The 15796-nt window shown below is 24.9% G+C and overlaps 1 protein-coding gene across 4 annotated transcripts in view; it reads right to left on the bottom strand.

The window, feature by feature from the left end:
* Positions 1–893: 893 nt before the first annotated feature.
* The window catches only part of LOC126908092 (putative neutral sphingomyelinase), a 25440-nt gene continuing 10537 nt past the window's right edge, over positions 894–15796 (bottom strand). The window contains exons 4-8 of one of the 4 annotated variants that reach the window (XR_007704702.1): positions 11039–11239; positions 8400–8516; positions 7035–7179; positions 2946–3439; positions 894–2677 (exon numbers count right to left, since the gene is read on the bottom strand). Coding sequence is in view for 3 of the 4 variants with exons in the window: in XM_050689969.1 (XP_050545926.1) it covers positions 3144–3439; positions 7035–7179; positions 8400–8516; positions 11039–11239 (759 nt within the window). In the remaining variant the exon portion in view is untranslated. Of the gene's footprint in view, positions 3440–7034; positions 7180–7967; positions 8323–8399; positions 8517–11038; positions 11240–15796 lie in introns of those variants that run through there. The other 3 variants (XM_050689969.1, XM_050689971.1, XM_050689970.1) reach the window with 3 other exon arrangements.

Below are 15796 nucleotides of genomic sequence, written 5' to 3'. Positions count from 1 at the left end.
CAACGACCTAACCCGTAACTCGACGTTTCTTCGACAAAACGTCCAGTCTCGTCACGCCCAGTATCGTCCCCCTATACTTTTCATGTTTCCCTGTTATATTCTTTTTCCCACCATTATTAATTTGCTTACCCTGCATTTCCCTTTTATATGGAATTATTATATTGCTTAAGAGTTCAAAAATTGCTTACTACTATTGTAAAGCTTATATTATACTAAAATCGACGTAATTCAATACTTCCTCATCTAATTACTACAATAGATAACTTAAATAGAAGTAATAGTAATAATTTCCTAGTAACTTTTGTTGTTTGAAAAGTTTCTACAATTGAAATATTGAGAACTTAATTAATTTTAATGATTTACTTTAACTAAATGAACCAATCAAAATAAAGTTGTTAGAAAGATTTATTCAATTGAGCGTATTATAAAATTTGATTATAATTGTAAAAATCCATTATTAATTCACGAGAAATTAACAATCATTTATTTTTAGAAATGATTTATATAACATGTTAACAAAAAATTTGGAATATTATAGTCTAGTATAAGCACACACAAATACAGTAAAGTATTATGAAATTACAAAGTAAAATGATTTAATTTTGTAGTTGAAACCTATCATATCAAACTTGATTCGTTAATAAATATTTTGAAAACATTAGAAATGAATGATTTTAATTGTCTGTATGGAGAACATGGGATTTTATATATATCTTTAACTAAAGCCTATGTAATATACTGTAATTTGAAAAAAAATTTGACCCTGGACTTGTCTTCATGGAAAAAATTACTACCGTGTGCAAAAATATGCTATTTTTGTGAAAAAATTCTTGATATTATATTTTACATTTTAGGTTCGATGCGAAGCTGAGAAGGTATTGCTTTTACTATGATTTGTTTTTTTTTTTTTTTGTGTCTGTTACCACTTTTTCTCAGCTCTCACCGAACCAATTTCTTTTAACTATCCGTCAAAAAATCAAAATTGTATCTAGTCGAAGACATTACCCTAAAATATCGAAAAAATTTCCCGTAAATAGGAGAAAATCCAAAAAAATTACAAATATAAATTTACTAATGTTCCATTTTTTTTTTTTTTTTGGCAGGTAAGCCCCCAAAAGGTGATTCAAAATGACAACTTTTTCACAAAAAATTTATTTTTTCAACTTAACTTTTGAAAGTGTTCCAGAAATACTAACACTTTTATATATATCTTAAATTAAAGCTAATGCAATACTTTATTATGAAAAAATAAATTTACCCACTGTGCTGGGTTGTTTAAAATAATAAGGGGTCTTAGCACAATTGGGCCCAATAAAGATTTAATCTGACAGTGATTAAAATCAATATCATAAAAAACGTATCTATGCAAATTTGTAGTGTTTAATTTTAAAAAATTGGTGGATTATTCCAAAAGCAATATAATCTCCTATTTCCTTATATATATCCTAATTACAAGTATTATGATTTATAATTGTAATACATGATTAAATATTTATTATAGCATTTAAATATAGTATTGAATTTATTTAATAATTTAATATTGTAATTTTTACGGAGAAATCATAAAAAATTATAAAGTAGTTCTTATTTTTATGGCAGATGTATATAAATTTGAAGGTTTCGATACCATACTTAAAAAAAAAGTTGTTTGTTATTTATTAATAAATTTACTGGTTACTACAAGAAATTTCATCAGGACCAAAATATACTTTTCTAAACCTATTTTTGCGCTAATTTCAAATTTGTATTTAGTGTTTCTGTTGATATTATTAAACAACACACTGGGTACAGAAATATTATTTAAGATAACAGTTTAATGTATTTTTACTTATGTTAGTATAGTACAAGGTCAAAGTGACACATTCCTTTTACGATTATGTTGTTTTACTCAATGTAGCCTATTGTAACATGTTTACAGTTTAGTCGTAGTTTCACCGTCTATCGAGTAGTGACCCGTTGACGTTGTACATCTCTTATATAATATGTTTTAACATTTTATATTAAATACTATTATATTACAAATAATTTCTAAATCTTTTAATTACATAACCTATTCCATTCAACAGTTTCGCATATGGCTTAAATAATATAAAAGACCTTTTAATCAATATAACAAATATTTGTTTGATTATTAGGTAATGTATGAATAATAAATAAATATATTTGAATTAAAAATTAGTTGAAAAAGTTCTACTTTCTACACGCATTTTTAAGTTTTGAACTACTCCTATATAAAGAAAAATGGTTTGATTTATACAAAAAGTATGTCGAATGAAAGAGGTATATAAATAGTATTAATCATAAAAAATTTGTATTGATCCATACATTTTTCAAAAAGTTTTAGCATTTTAAAGTTAAAAATATAAAAAAGAACTTTTTTACAAAAATCGTATTTTTTATATTAACTTTGATGTTTGTTTTCACCATGAAAACAAAATAAAGTCCGAATTCTTTTTTCATATTAAAGAATATTACTTCTTCTTAATGTTCCTCTTTTATCGAAGTTTGGAAATCATCATGGCTATAAGGTTGCATTGGAACCACTCTCCAAAAATGTACAGTCAGTTTGTTCTAAGTGTTCCCTTTCTCCTCTTACTTCAAATTCTCCTCTGTATTAATAAATGGTAAGAGTTGATATTTCTTGCCCCTCAGCATATGTCCAAAATATTGAACCTTTCTAGATTTTATATTGTTTAAGAATATTACATAAACTTTAATTTTAAATATATATAAAAGTGTCAGTATATCCAGAACACTTTCAATAGTTAAGTTGAAAAAGTTGTCATTTTGAATTACCTTTTGTGGATAAATAAAGGGTCAAAATTTATAAAAAGAATAAAAAATTATAGGTCATTTTTAAAAAAACTATGGAAGTTTTAAGTAAAAAAAATTGAAAAAATGTCTAAAACTAGCGATTTTTAAATTTGTAAATTTTTGGAGATTACCTCCATTTATGGGAAACGAAGGAAATTTTTTTCAATTTTGTCTTCGACTGGATAGAATTTGTGATCTTTTGACATAATGGTTGGTCCTGTGAGAGCAAATAAAAAGTGGTAACAAACACAAAAAAAAAACACACATAATAGTAAAATAATACCTTAAAATTAAAAATTTTAATTATAACTATCTTATTTAAAAAAAATTTAGTTATCATTTAAGCAAAAAACTGTTTTCATTTGTGAACAAGATCCTTTGATACAATTTTTTTCAATTGAATTCACAACATAAATATAAATCCAAGCAAGTATTACAGTAAAAATTAACATAACAAATATGTAATTACAATATGAAAAAATAAAGATTTTAAAATAAGTCAAAGAACTTAAAGCTATACCTAATAATAATAATAATACAAAACTTAGATTGTTTGTTGAATGTTCATTCAATTTTAGTTGAGACATTTGAATTATTTTGAATAGATCATCCTTAATTAATTCTTCTGTAAATAAAATATTTTTATCAATTTATGATCATTAAATTTTATAAAGGAAACAAATCATTTGGGAATTTCACTAGTTTAAATTACTCTAATTTTTTTACATAAATATTTTTAAAGATAACGGGTAAAGGAGTTTAAAAAATTATGATATTTGTGAATAAAATAGATCATAAAAATATGATTCAAGTAAGATTCTTATCCAAATTTAAGGTATAAAGTACTATGTATAAAAATTTTTTTATTTATCAATAAAAAAATAATTGAATTTTCGATATTGTAAACTTTTTTAAAAAATTAAGTTGAAAATAAAAATTTCACAAAAAAAAAAAAAAATACAGTAATACATAAAAGATAAGTAAAACTTACACTTTTTAATCTTTTTTAAATAATTGGTGAAATTAAAAAGAATATAATATATGTATAATATCTCTCAAAAATAAAATTTTTACATCACTAAATATACAGAGTGGCCCACCACTCACTGACAACTTAAATAACTTTTGATCCAGTTAATATTTTTAATTAATAAGATATTTTTTTACTAAAATTTTTCTTAAATTCTACTCTACAAAATAGCTATCTTAGATTTTTTTTTTACATTTTATTTAAAATTTAAAAATAATTAATATTTTTAATAAAATGTAAAAAAATTAATTATTGAGATATAGCTATAGACCTAACGTATAACTATTATTTAAAAAAAAAATCAGCTAAAAATATTAACTGGATCAAAAGTTATTTAAGTTGTCAGTGAGTGGTGGGCCACCCTGTATAATAAAAGTTGTGCAAAAGAGTGGTGGTATTGACGATGATGTAAAACACAGAAATAAGTGCGGGTGGTTGAAGTGGAGAGAAGCATCTGGCGTCTTATGCGATAGAAGAATTCCAATGAGGCTGAAAAGTAAATTCTACAAGATTGTAATAAGGCCAGCTATGATGTATGGTTCAGAGTGTTGGGCAGTTGATAAGAAAGTAGAGCAGAGAATGAATATAGCAGAAATGAAAATGCTTAGATGGATGAGTGAAGTGACTAGAAAAGATAGAATAAGGAATGAGCATATAAGAGGGAATATAGGTTTAGCGTCAATTGTAGATAAGATGAGAGAAAATAGACTTAGATAGTTTGGTCATGTTATGAGGAGAGAAGAATCGGAAGCTGTATAAACAGTTATAGAAATAAATGTTTGAAGGAAGAAGAGGTAGATGAATACCAAAAAAGAAATAGATGGATGTTATGGAATGTTATATGAGGACGGCTGATGTGAGTGTAAATGATGTGGGTGATCATGCCAAGTGGAAGTTTAGGATAAGGGCAACCGACTCCAAGTAGTTAGGATAAGGCGAAGAAGAAGAAGAAGAGACTAAATATATAATAAATAAAATGTATTCATTGTTATACAGTAATGTAAATTAATAGTTTTATTAACTCACTAATTTAACTATAATATTAACTAAATTACTAATATAATATCCTTAATGAAGAATAACTTTAAGTATGCAAAATTATGTTTAAAAGATACAGTATTTTCGAAAAGTTCAAAAGTTAAATTGGCGAATTGATTCGCAATATTAGTCCAATGAAGTTAAGTTTTTAGTAACAGTCAATAATTCTACAGAACACATCATTATTAAAAGCAATACTTTCTGTTTTCAGAGATTTAAAAAAAATTAATTTCAACATTGCACTATCAGAGACAAAAATCAAAACCTAATTGTGAAAAAAAGATAATTTTCAACTATCTCCTTTCAAAAATGTTTGCTTATCTACATCATAGCCACATTTGCTCTTTCTTTTATTAATTAACTCAAATCCCAATTTCATAAGCAAAATTGATAATTTATTCATATTGCTTAACATTTCACTATTTTTTTAATGAGGCATAAAATAGTTTTGCCACAATACTAAATGAACCCCTAAGAACTAAAAGTAAAAATGGGGAATGCTCTCCCTGCCGCCGTCAAATAATGTTCCTAACTGTAAAATTGTTTATTTTGAGAAAATAATACTTTTCAAAGTTTTTCCTATTGACACGACGTAAGTCGCAAAAATGTGGTCGACACTGGTTATGAGGGTAGAGACCCGTGGGTCGTTTATTAAATGAGCGACAACAGGTTATTTTAACAAAAAATAAATCAAACCGAAAAGATAAACACAATAATAAAAATCTTCGCATAATATTGCGGCACTTTCGCTGGCGTCGACGACACGATGTCCGGCGTGATGCTTGGGCGACAAAAGGTTAGCAGCGTTGTAGGCGACGGTGCGCGGGTACGGATCGGTTGTTCGACGTTGTCGCTTACACAAAGGGAAGAAGACTCTTGCATTATTTGCGGCGGGTCGTCGTCGGCCGTTCAGCATTTGCTGGACTTTGCACCGTAGCGTAGAACACGCGGTGTTGGTCAGTCAAATATTCATAGTAGGGCGACGGCTGATAAAGGTGGCACGAGTCGCGGGGCATCGTGTATAACAAAGCGACACGGGCCGTGTCACTATACATAGGAAATAACTGGTTAATAATAACTGAACCATTCATTTAAAACTTATGAATATGTTTTAATTTATGTTAACTAAGAAATTATTGTATTTATTCTATCACATTATGTAAAAGGGTTTTTTTTTTACCCGTTTATAATTTAAAATAATAATAATAATAATATTCTTATACCTTAGTGGGAGGAATATGCAGCACAAAAATAGACAATAATAAAAATAACATAACCCATACTTCATCACCAGTCTATATTTAAAACTCTTCATAACTTTTGAAATAATGGTTCAAAAATTGTTATCAATCAGACATTTTCTAATATTTAAACTAATGATGGGCATTTTGGATTATTTAAAACTATCAAATAGTATTCGATAGTTTTTTAAAACTATTCGAATGGGCTACCGAATGATTTCAAAAAATATTAGATTAGTTCTATTTAAAATTTTTATTAAGTACACTTAATTATAATAAGAAGATAATTAACGAATACTTAAAATGAATTATTATCAATTAATAATAGCAAGATTAGTGATGGGTATTTTCAAATATTTTAAACTATCGATTAACTATTCGAATTGTGTTTATACAACCGAATAGTTAATTTTAGCATCGACTATCGAATATTTTTATTATTCGAATAGTTTTTGAATGACAATCGAATAGTTTGATAGTTACTATTCGATATTTCCCATCATTAATTTAAACTAGTAATATATGTATCTGTAGCCATATAAAAAATTAATTTTATACATTTGTAAGGGATAAGTGATAAACTTAACAAATATTTAAGAAATAATATTACTCATTTAAGATTTAAAATATTAATACAAAACTAAAATAATATAAAAATATTTAACTTAAATGCTACAAAAATTACTAAAAAATCCCCAATACATAATTCAATAACAATACTACCATTGTCAACACTTATAATACTGACGCATGATAATGGTATTATAATATTGTTTTATCATTTTTTTTAGTTTTAATTAATATTATAAATTTATTTTTAATTATTTAATTATATGAAACAGATGTATATACATGCTATATATATATATATATATATATATAACTACATTATAAGATAAAATAAATATTACTTTTATCATCTCGCAAATCGTCTTTAAAATTTTTTTTGTTAGAAGAAATTTTAAAAATTGCTTCAATTGATTCATGATCTGAATAACTGATATTGATGCCAGGTATTCGAGGCGGTAATGAATGCCTGTGTTCTTCTACTTGAACCTATATATTACATGGTATATAATTGAATGAAGTTTTCCTGCTATTATTTATTGACATAGAAAACTTAATAAAAACCAAAATAAAAATATTTTTAATTCTGACAAATCATTTAATCCCAACACTCCTCTTAATTTATTATAAAAACGCTAAATATAAAATAAAAATACTAAAAGTTGTGATATTATTTTATAACTATTATGTACTTTAAAGTTGTCAGCTAAATTAAACTATTATAATTCAATTTTAACATAATATTTATAGTTAATAAACTTTAGATGCAAACTAAATATCATACTATTTAGGGCTATTGTAATACTATTATTTTTTAATCTTTTTCTACCCGAGTTTTTCGTTATAATATCACTCATACTTTGTATTATAATAGTTATAATTATTATTTATTTATACACTGTTAAATAGAGATCGTCTAAACTGTATATTCTTATTGATAAACTAATTATGCTATGGTTTAATATTTTATGTTTTTGATTAAATTAATTTTATTACAACTCAACTCAACTAAAATTCTCAGCTTAATAGGTTAAATAAGTAACTATTTATTTTTGCAATTTAATTTTAAATTTGTGATTAAATAATAATTCATTAATATATAATTACATGATTAACTGTTTTTATAAAGACTGTCTTTAAGTGAAAAATACCATTTTTTACATTATCTTAAAAAAATTGAGATTATATGATTGTACATTGAATGGTTTTTTTAACAAGTTAAAAAAATAATTACTAATGAGTTTTGGCACCGAAGAAACAAAAAGTAATGTATATGATTAATAATAAAATATATGTCTATCTCATCATAATTATAAAACTCTAATTAAATGAAAATTATTTTTGTAATCAAAATAATTCCCTTGTTTCGATTTATATTAACTAATTTTTATGCAGAAAATGTTAAACAAAATTCTTTAAAGCAAGTGATATATATTCAAAAATATCATTGATTATTTTTTATATTTAAATATAAATGGTGTTAAGCCGCGCCTACCGCCGTAGTTGACCAAATGGATGACCATGCATGCACTTCTATAGTGGCGAAAAAGCACTATGTTCCCAGTGCAAAAGGCAACGGTAAACCACTGCACTTAATTTCCCCAAGACATAAAAGCTATGACAAGGCATAGTCTTTAGAAAAAGAAGAAGAAATATAAATGGATGACAAAAATAATTCTATTCTTAACACCTTTAATATATTTACTTACTATATTATTTTCATTTGATTTATACATGATATAGTCAATTCGATAAGTAGGTTCTTTAGTGTTTTTATAAGAATTTCTTGGATGATTAAATGTCCACTCAATTTTATTTGTTACACACTGAAACAATATAAGAAAAAGCTAAAATATCATGAATTATCTTGTAATGCAGTTAAATATAAAAATATCAGCCGTACCGAGATGATAAATTAGTCAAAGAGGATGCTACCAAAAAAAAAATTATTAAAAAAACCCAGCACAGTGCGGTCGCGGCATAGTAGAGTCCAGTATAGATTTAATCTGACAGTGATTAAAATCACTATCATAAGAAACGCTTCAATGCAAATCTGTATATAGTCTTTAATTCTAAGAAATTGGTTTGATTAATTATTTCCAGATTAGTAATTTTTACATTCAAAAATATAAAATATATTTTTTTAATTATATATTATATAATTTTTAATATTAATTGTATTCAAATTATTATTGATTTTGATTTTTAATAAGTTAAAAGTAATCATTTTTAACCTACTTTTTATTGTTCTTTAAAGTGAAAGTTTATAAAAAAAAAATGAATTTATTACTATAGTAATTTTTTTTTTAGATTTATGTTTTATATAGCAACATGATACCAAAAAATTTGGAATATTAACAGTCTATAATATTCCAAAAATTTGGAATGTTATAGACTGGTAGTAATACACACAAATAGAGTTAAAAAATTAATAAATTACAAAGTAAAATTATTTACTTTTGCAGTTGAATATTTTCATCTTATCAAATCTAATTCGACAATAAATACATTAAAAATATTAGAAATGAATCATTTTAATTGTTTGTATGGCTTAAGCTGTTTAGGTACTTTTTATTTGATTAATGGAATTTTTTTCAATTTTTGAGGGTAATATCACCAATTAAATACGAATTGTAATCATTTGTCATATTGTTGAAAAAAGTAGGTTAATTGAGGGTTGGAAAAAGAAATCGCTACCACAAAAAAAACCACATACTAAAATAATATTAACATAAATAAGAAACTTAAAAAAAATGTAAAATATTAATTGCCACAGGCGTATTCAAACCTGATACCCTAATAGTGAAAGACACAAGTATTATCGATTTACAGAACTGTTCGTCGCTTTCGCCAATTAATAAAATTGGGAATTTAAGCTAATTCAAATTTAATGTTACTTTTTTGACTTTAAAAAAGCAAAAAAATTTTTAAAAGTTTAACTTCTTATGTCTTATGAACTTTATTCTAAGTAATAATATAAACTTTAAGTTAAGTTTAAATATAAGGGTCAATATTTCCAGAATATTTTCAAAAATTACATTGAAAAAGCTTCTGTGCAAAAATTGTTTTTTTGAATTCCCCCTGCGGGCAGGTTTAGAGTAAGATTTTCAAAAAAATTATATCAAATGAAGGGAAAATATCTAAGGTTTCAATATAAAAAAAATAATTTTAATTTGTTCATTTTTAAAAAATTATGGTAGTTTTAAGTATTTAAATATTTCACGTCAAACAGTGATTTTTACATAAAAATTATAAGTTTCTTTAAATTCGACGGCCATTTTCCTATAGAAGAAAAGGTGTCAGGAAATTTTTTTTTTTTAACGTTTAGTATTTATTATAAGTTTTAATTTAAAGCAGCATTTCCAGAACATTTTCAAAAATTAAGTTGAGAAAGATCTACTTTTTATACTTTTTTTTCAAGTTTTGAAAGTCCCCTGTATAAAGGAAAATTTTCCAATTTAAATAAAAAATATGTACAATGAAAGAAGTATATATAATGTATTTAGAAAAAAAAATGTGTGTTGGTATATACATTATTCAAAAAGTTATAGCAATTTAAAGTTGAAAATTTAAAATCGAAAATTTTAACACAAAACTAGCATTTTTTTAACTACGGCAGCTGTTTGCACGTAGAAGATAAGTTATCGCGACAAATTTTTTTTTCATTTTATAGTACATGTCATTAACTTTATTTTAACATATGTTTGAAGCTCAGAGTATTTCCGGAACATTTTCAAAACTTAAGTTGAAAAAGTTAAATTTTTGTGCAGAAGTTGCTATTTTAAATCCCCCACTGTGGGTAGGTAAAGGGTCAGATTTTCAAAAAATTTAAATCAAATGAAAGACAAATATCTAAGGTTTCAATAAAAAAAAAATATAGGTTGATTTGTTAATTTGAAAAAGTTATGCTAGTTTTAAGAAAAAAAAGTGAAAAAAATGACAAAATTTACAGATTTGAAAAATTGTAATTTTTTTTTTGGAAATTTCCCTATTTACAGGGAACGGGGGAATTTTTTTTAATTTTTAAGGGTAATGCATTCAACTAGATACAATTTATATTACAATACTACATATTGTTCATCAAAATCGGTCCAGTAAGACTGAAAAAAAGTGGCAACAGATACAAAAAAAACACATCATGTTAAAATTAATACCTTCTCAGCTTCGCATCGAAGCTAAAAAACTGTTTAAGTGCTAATTAAAAACTATATATAATATAAGTACAAGCTAATAAATGATAAATAAAACAACATTTCAGATGAACAATTTAATGTTTGTAAAATAAAGTAAAGCTAAAACACAGTATTAGTTTAATAGTAACAATAAATATGTAATTATTTTTTATTACCATTGAATAGCAATCTTTCATATTTGATCCCTTTTCAATTAATTTGCAGCAAATATTATTTGGTTCTGAGTTAAGGTCACCAGCTAAAATAGATAAGTCTGAACCAACTGAAGTTAAACGTATAAAATTAGCTGTTTCAAATGCTTGCAGAATTCTATGTTTTTCATATTTGTCATGAGAGGGATTATAACATGCATGTAACTATAAAGATATATTAAACTTATTAAATTGTAATAAAATAAAATTTATGGTTATCTGAAAATAGAGATTAGAATATACAGATTGATTCAACTATAGTGAACCTCTCAATTACTTTTCAAGTAAAATAATTATTTACCATCAATAATGCACTCTTTGTATCATTGTAAAAGAAGAAATTAAAAGAATAGAGGCATTTGAAATATAATACTATACAAGAATGGATAACATAAAATGTAAATATTTGAGAAAAAATCAATATAGAATAATATACAGAAGAAACAAATGGAAATTTTTTTTTTTGACTTTTAGTATGTGATATAAGTTTTATATCAAAGTTTTAGTTTAACATATGTTTAAAGGATATAGTATTTCCACAAAATTTGCAAAAGTTGAAATGGTTAACTTTTTATACAAAAGTTTCCATTTTCAATCGTTCCTAGGAGCAATTAAAAATTCAATATATATATATTTATAAAAAATTTTTTTTTTAAATATTGACATTTGACCATTTTAAATATAGACATTTTTCTCATTTATATATAACAAGCGATATTTTTTTCAAATTTTGAAGGTAATGTCTTCTTATAAATTTGATTAATGATTTTTGGACAAAATCAATCCAGTAACAGAGACTTGTGGTAACAAAAAAAAAAAAAAAANAAACGGAGAAATTATAAAAATAATAAAGAAGTTATATTTTGCTTTACTTTTACGTGTATAAAAATTTAAAGAGCTTGATACAATAATTTTCAATAAAAACTGTTTGTTACTATAAATGAATGCACTGGACTTCAAGGAACTTTCATCAAAAGCAAAAATATACTTTTCCAAATCAAATTTTCAAGTTGTTATCAAATCTGCAATTAGACTTTATCTATCAGTTCTAATATTTTATATTATTACTAATTACATATAAAAAATAATTAAAAAAATTGTTTTCAAATTATTACTGATTTGATTTTTAATATGTTAAAAATAATCAGTCCAAATTTTCATTTTTAACCTATTTTTTTGGTTCTTTAAAGTTGATGAAAAATTTTTGATAAATATTTATGAAAGTTTATAGTAAAAAAAAATTGAATATATTAACATAACTTTTAGCTCAATTACTAAAAAAAAAAAGTTTAAAATTGACATTTAGGCCAGTCAACAAAGGAAAAATTTCTTAAGAAATTCCCAACCAAATTTTGTTTTATTAATAGTTCAATTAAAATATGTATAATGACATACTAATAGTCCTCATTGATTGATATTGAGATTTTTTTTTACAGCCTCGCAAAAGTTCAAAAATATGAGCTTTTTTATTTTTGTCAAAAAATATTTAACTTATAAAAAAAGTTTCGTACAAAAGTTGTTTAAAAGACAATTTTTTTATTTATAATTATAAACAAAAAAATTATCTTATATTTTTTCATTTAAACAAATATTTTTCTAGTTACATTACATTTAATATAAGTACTAAAATTTATATTCCATTTTTTTCATTTTACGGTTGTTTTTTATCATGTTATACATTAGACACAATGTTATTTATTTATTTATATTTATAAGATAACACCCTCGAAGGGCAATGTAGTACAGGTAGTAATATAATAATATAAATACAATTTTAAAAAATTAACAATATACAGTGATACATTTATAAAATTAAGGTGAACAATAATTAGATATTAAGTATAAAAATAATATAAATTAGAAGTAATGAATTATTATGAATATAACATTAAATATTTGTGTTAGAATGATTGTTATTAGTTATTACCCATTTTAATTTGTTAGGACAATCATAAAAAAATCAAAGTTGGAAATATTATTACAAGACATTAACATACGGTTTAATGGGCTATATTTAATGAAATTATTTTTACCTAGAATAGTAAAAAATAATTGTTGAGATCGGGTATTATAAGCTGGTATTTTAAAACAAATTTGATCAAGTAGCTCTGAACAGATAATTTTATTATTTAATAGTTTGTATATAAATGTTAAATCAATAAATAGACGTCTTGATTCTAAGGTTGGGATTTGACATTTGATTGCAACATCATTGATTGATTTACCTACCATACCTATTTTGTGAGCTATCATTCGAAAGAAGCGTCTTTGAATTTTTTCTATTTTATTTTTGTGGCCGGCTTGAGTTGGGTTCCAAATATAGAGCCGAATTCAAGTGTAGATCTAATAAGAGCTATGTATAAGGTAATTAAACAATTGGGGTCGTTAAATTCAGAGCAATTTCTCTTTATAAATCCTAAATTCCGAATAGCTTTATTATATATTATGTTAATGTGTTCAGAAAAATTTAGATCATCTGACAGTATTACACCTAAATCTCGAATATGGGAAACTTTTTGTAGTTTGTAATCACCAATATTATAGTCAGAAGGTATTCTTACTTTGCGACGACAAAATGAAATAAATGAGCATTTAGAACTATTTATCTCTAAGCCATTTAATGAACACCATTGAAATAGACTATTCAAGTCAATTTGTAAATGATTTATGTCATCTATAGAATTAATAGTGGTATATAATTTTAAATCATCTGCAAATAATAAGAACTTACAATATTTAAATATTGGGAAAATATCGTTTATAAAAATCAAAAATAACAAGGGAGACAAATGACCCCCTTGGGGTACTCCAGATGATACAATAAATTCATTGGAAATTTTATTATTAATTTTTACCATTTGAGTTCGATCAGTAAGATAAGAGGATAGCCATGATAAAATTGGATCACCAAAGCCAAAGTCGGATAGTTTTTTTATAAGAATTGAGTGGTCAACCGTATCAAATGCTTTTTTTATATCTGTATATATTACGTCTACTTGACCACCAGAGCCAACTGTGTTAGCTAAAAAGTTGAAAAATGTTAATAAATTTGTATCAATTGATTTATTTTTGCGAAATCCATGTTGTTCATTTATTAAAGTGTTTTTCAATATATCTGATAGTTTGGGCTCAATGAGTTTTTCAAAAAGTTTAGGTAGAACACTTAACTTAGAAATAGGTCTATAGTTATTGATAATCGATCGATCTCCGGTTTTCCAAATTGGTAATACATAACTAGATTTCCATGAATTTGGGAAAACGCCTGTTTTTAGAGATAAAGAGAATAGTTTGTGTACTGGGTAAGCTAAGGAATAACGACATAAATTTAAAAACAAAGCAGGGATAGAATCAGGGCCAGATGTTACGTCTAGTTTTAGTTGTGATAATCTATCAAACACATCACTAATGGAAAGTGAACAATAATTAATATCTACTAAATTAATTCTGTTCAATGAGATGTTTTGATTAATAACAGAATTGTTTTTATTATAAACTGATGAGAAGTAAGATCTAAACATATTTTCGATTGATAAGCTATTATCAGACACTGTATTATTATAATGCATCATGTTAGGAATAGTGTTGTCAGATTTGAATTTTTTTATATAGCTCCAAAAATATTTCGAATTGAGAGATAATTGATTTTGTGTGTAGATTAGATGATTACGGTAACATTCTTTCATTAATAATTTACATTTCCTTCTGGCATCGGAAAATAATCGATAGTCATTTGGATCATTTGAAATTTGAAATTTTACGTGAAGAGATTTTTTAGAAAAAATACATTGTTTTAGTTTGGTATTAAACCATATAGGAAATTTTGTTTTTTTTTTTTTGTAAATTTAAGTACATGTTTATTTATAATTTCATATAGTATATTGTAAAATGAATTTATATTTTTATTTATGCATTTTTTGTTCCCAGTTAATTTTGTTTAATTCATAACAAATTAACGAATAGTTAGCTATCTTAAAATTAAAGCAAGTGGTATAGGTAGAATTAATATTTACATTAGAACTGTTTAATTCGAAGACTGTTTTTAAAGCTGGATGGTAATTATCAATTGGGACTAAGATGTTGTTAGTTATAGTTACTGTGGCGTTAGAAATATTACTAAAAATCAGATCTAAAAGTGATCCAGAGTTATTGAAGTTGTTATTATATTGACGAAAATCATTTAATTGGCAACAATCAAAAATTACATCGGCTTTATCNTAACAATCAAAAATTATATTGGCTTTATCGGAATGTACTCCATTAAATACTAGGCCATCACTATCATTACTGAACGTAACATTCGGTAAATTATAGTCACCTGCAAGAATAACTTTTACATTAGGGCTATTAGATAAGATTTCTTCAATTGCTTCAACGTGTTTATTATAGGTAGATAACGGGCTGTTTGGGGGAATGTAACAAGCTCCTATTATTAGGTTAAAAGTATGGTTTAGTTTTAATTGAATGAAGACATGTTCGATATCGGATAGTGTATTAGACAATCTACTCATAACAAATTTATTTTTTCTTATACCAATTAAAACGCCGCCACCTCATAGATGTGTACTAGTTATGGNGTTTTCTTATACCAATTAAAACACCGCAACCTCTTAGATGTGTACTAGTTATGAAACATCTGTCCCTACGAAATAAAATATAATCATGTAAACCTAATTCTGGGTCTAAAATATTTTCATTAAGCCATGTTTCTACTAAAATAATACA

Source organism: Daktulosphaira vitifoliae, unplaced genomic scaffold (assembly GCF_025091365.1).
Source record: "Daktulosphaira vitifoliae isolate Bord-2020 unplaced genomic scaffold, ASM2509136v1 Scaffold_5, whole genome shotgun sequence".
NCBI lineage: Eukaryota > Metazoa > Arthropoda > Insecta > Hemiptera > Phylloxeridae > Daktulosphaira > Daktulosphaira vitifoliae.
The sequence above is the reverse complement of the archived record's forward strand: the minus strand, read 5'-3'. Positions and strand labels throughout refer to the sequence as shown.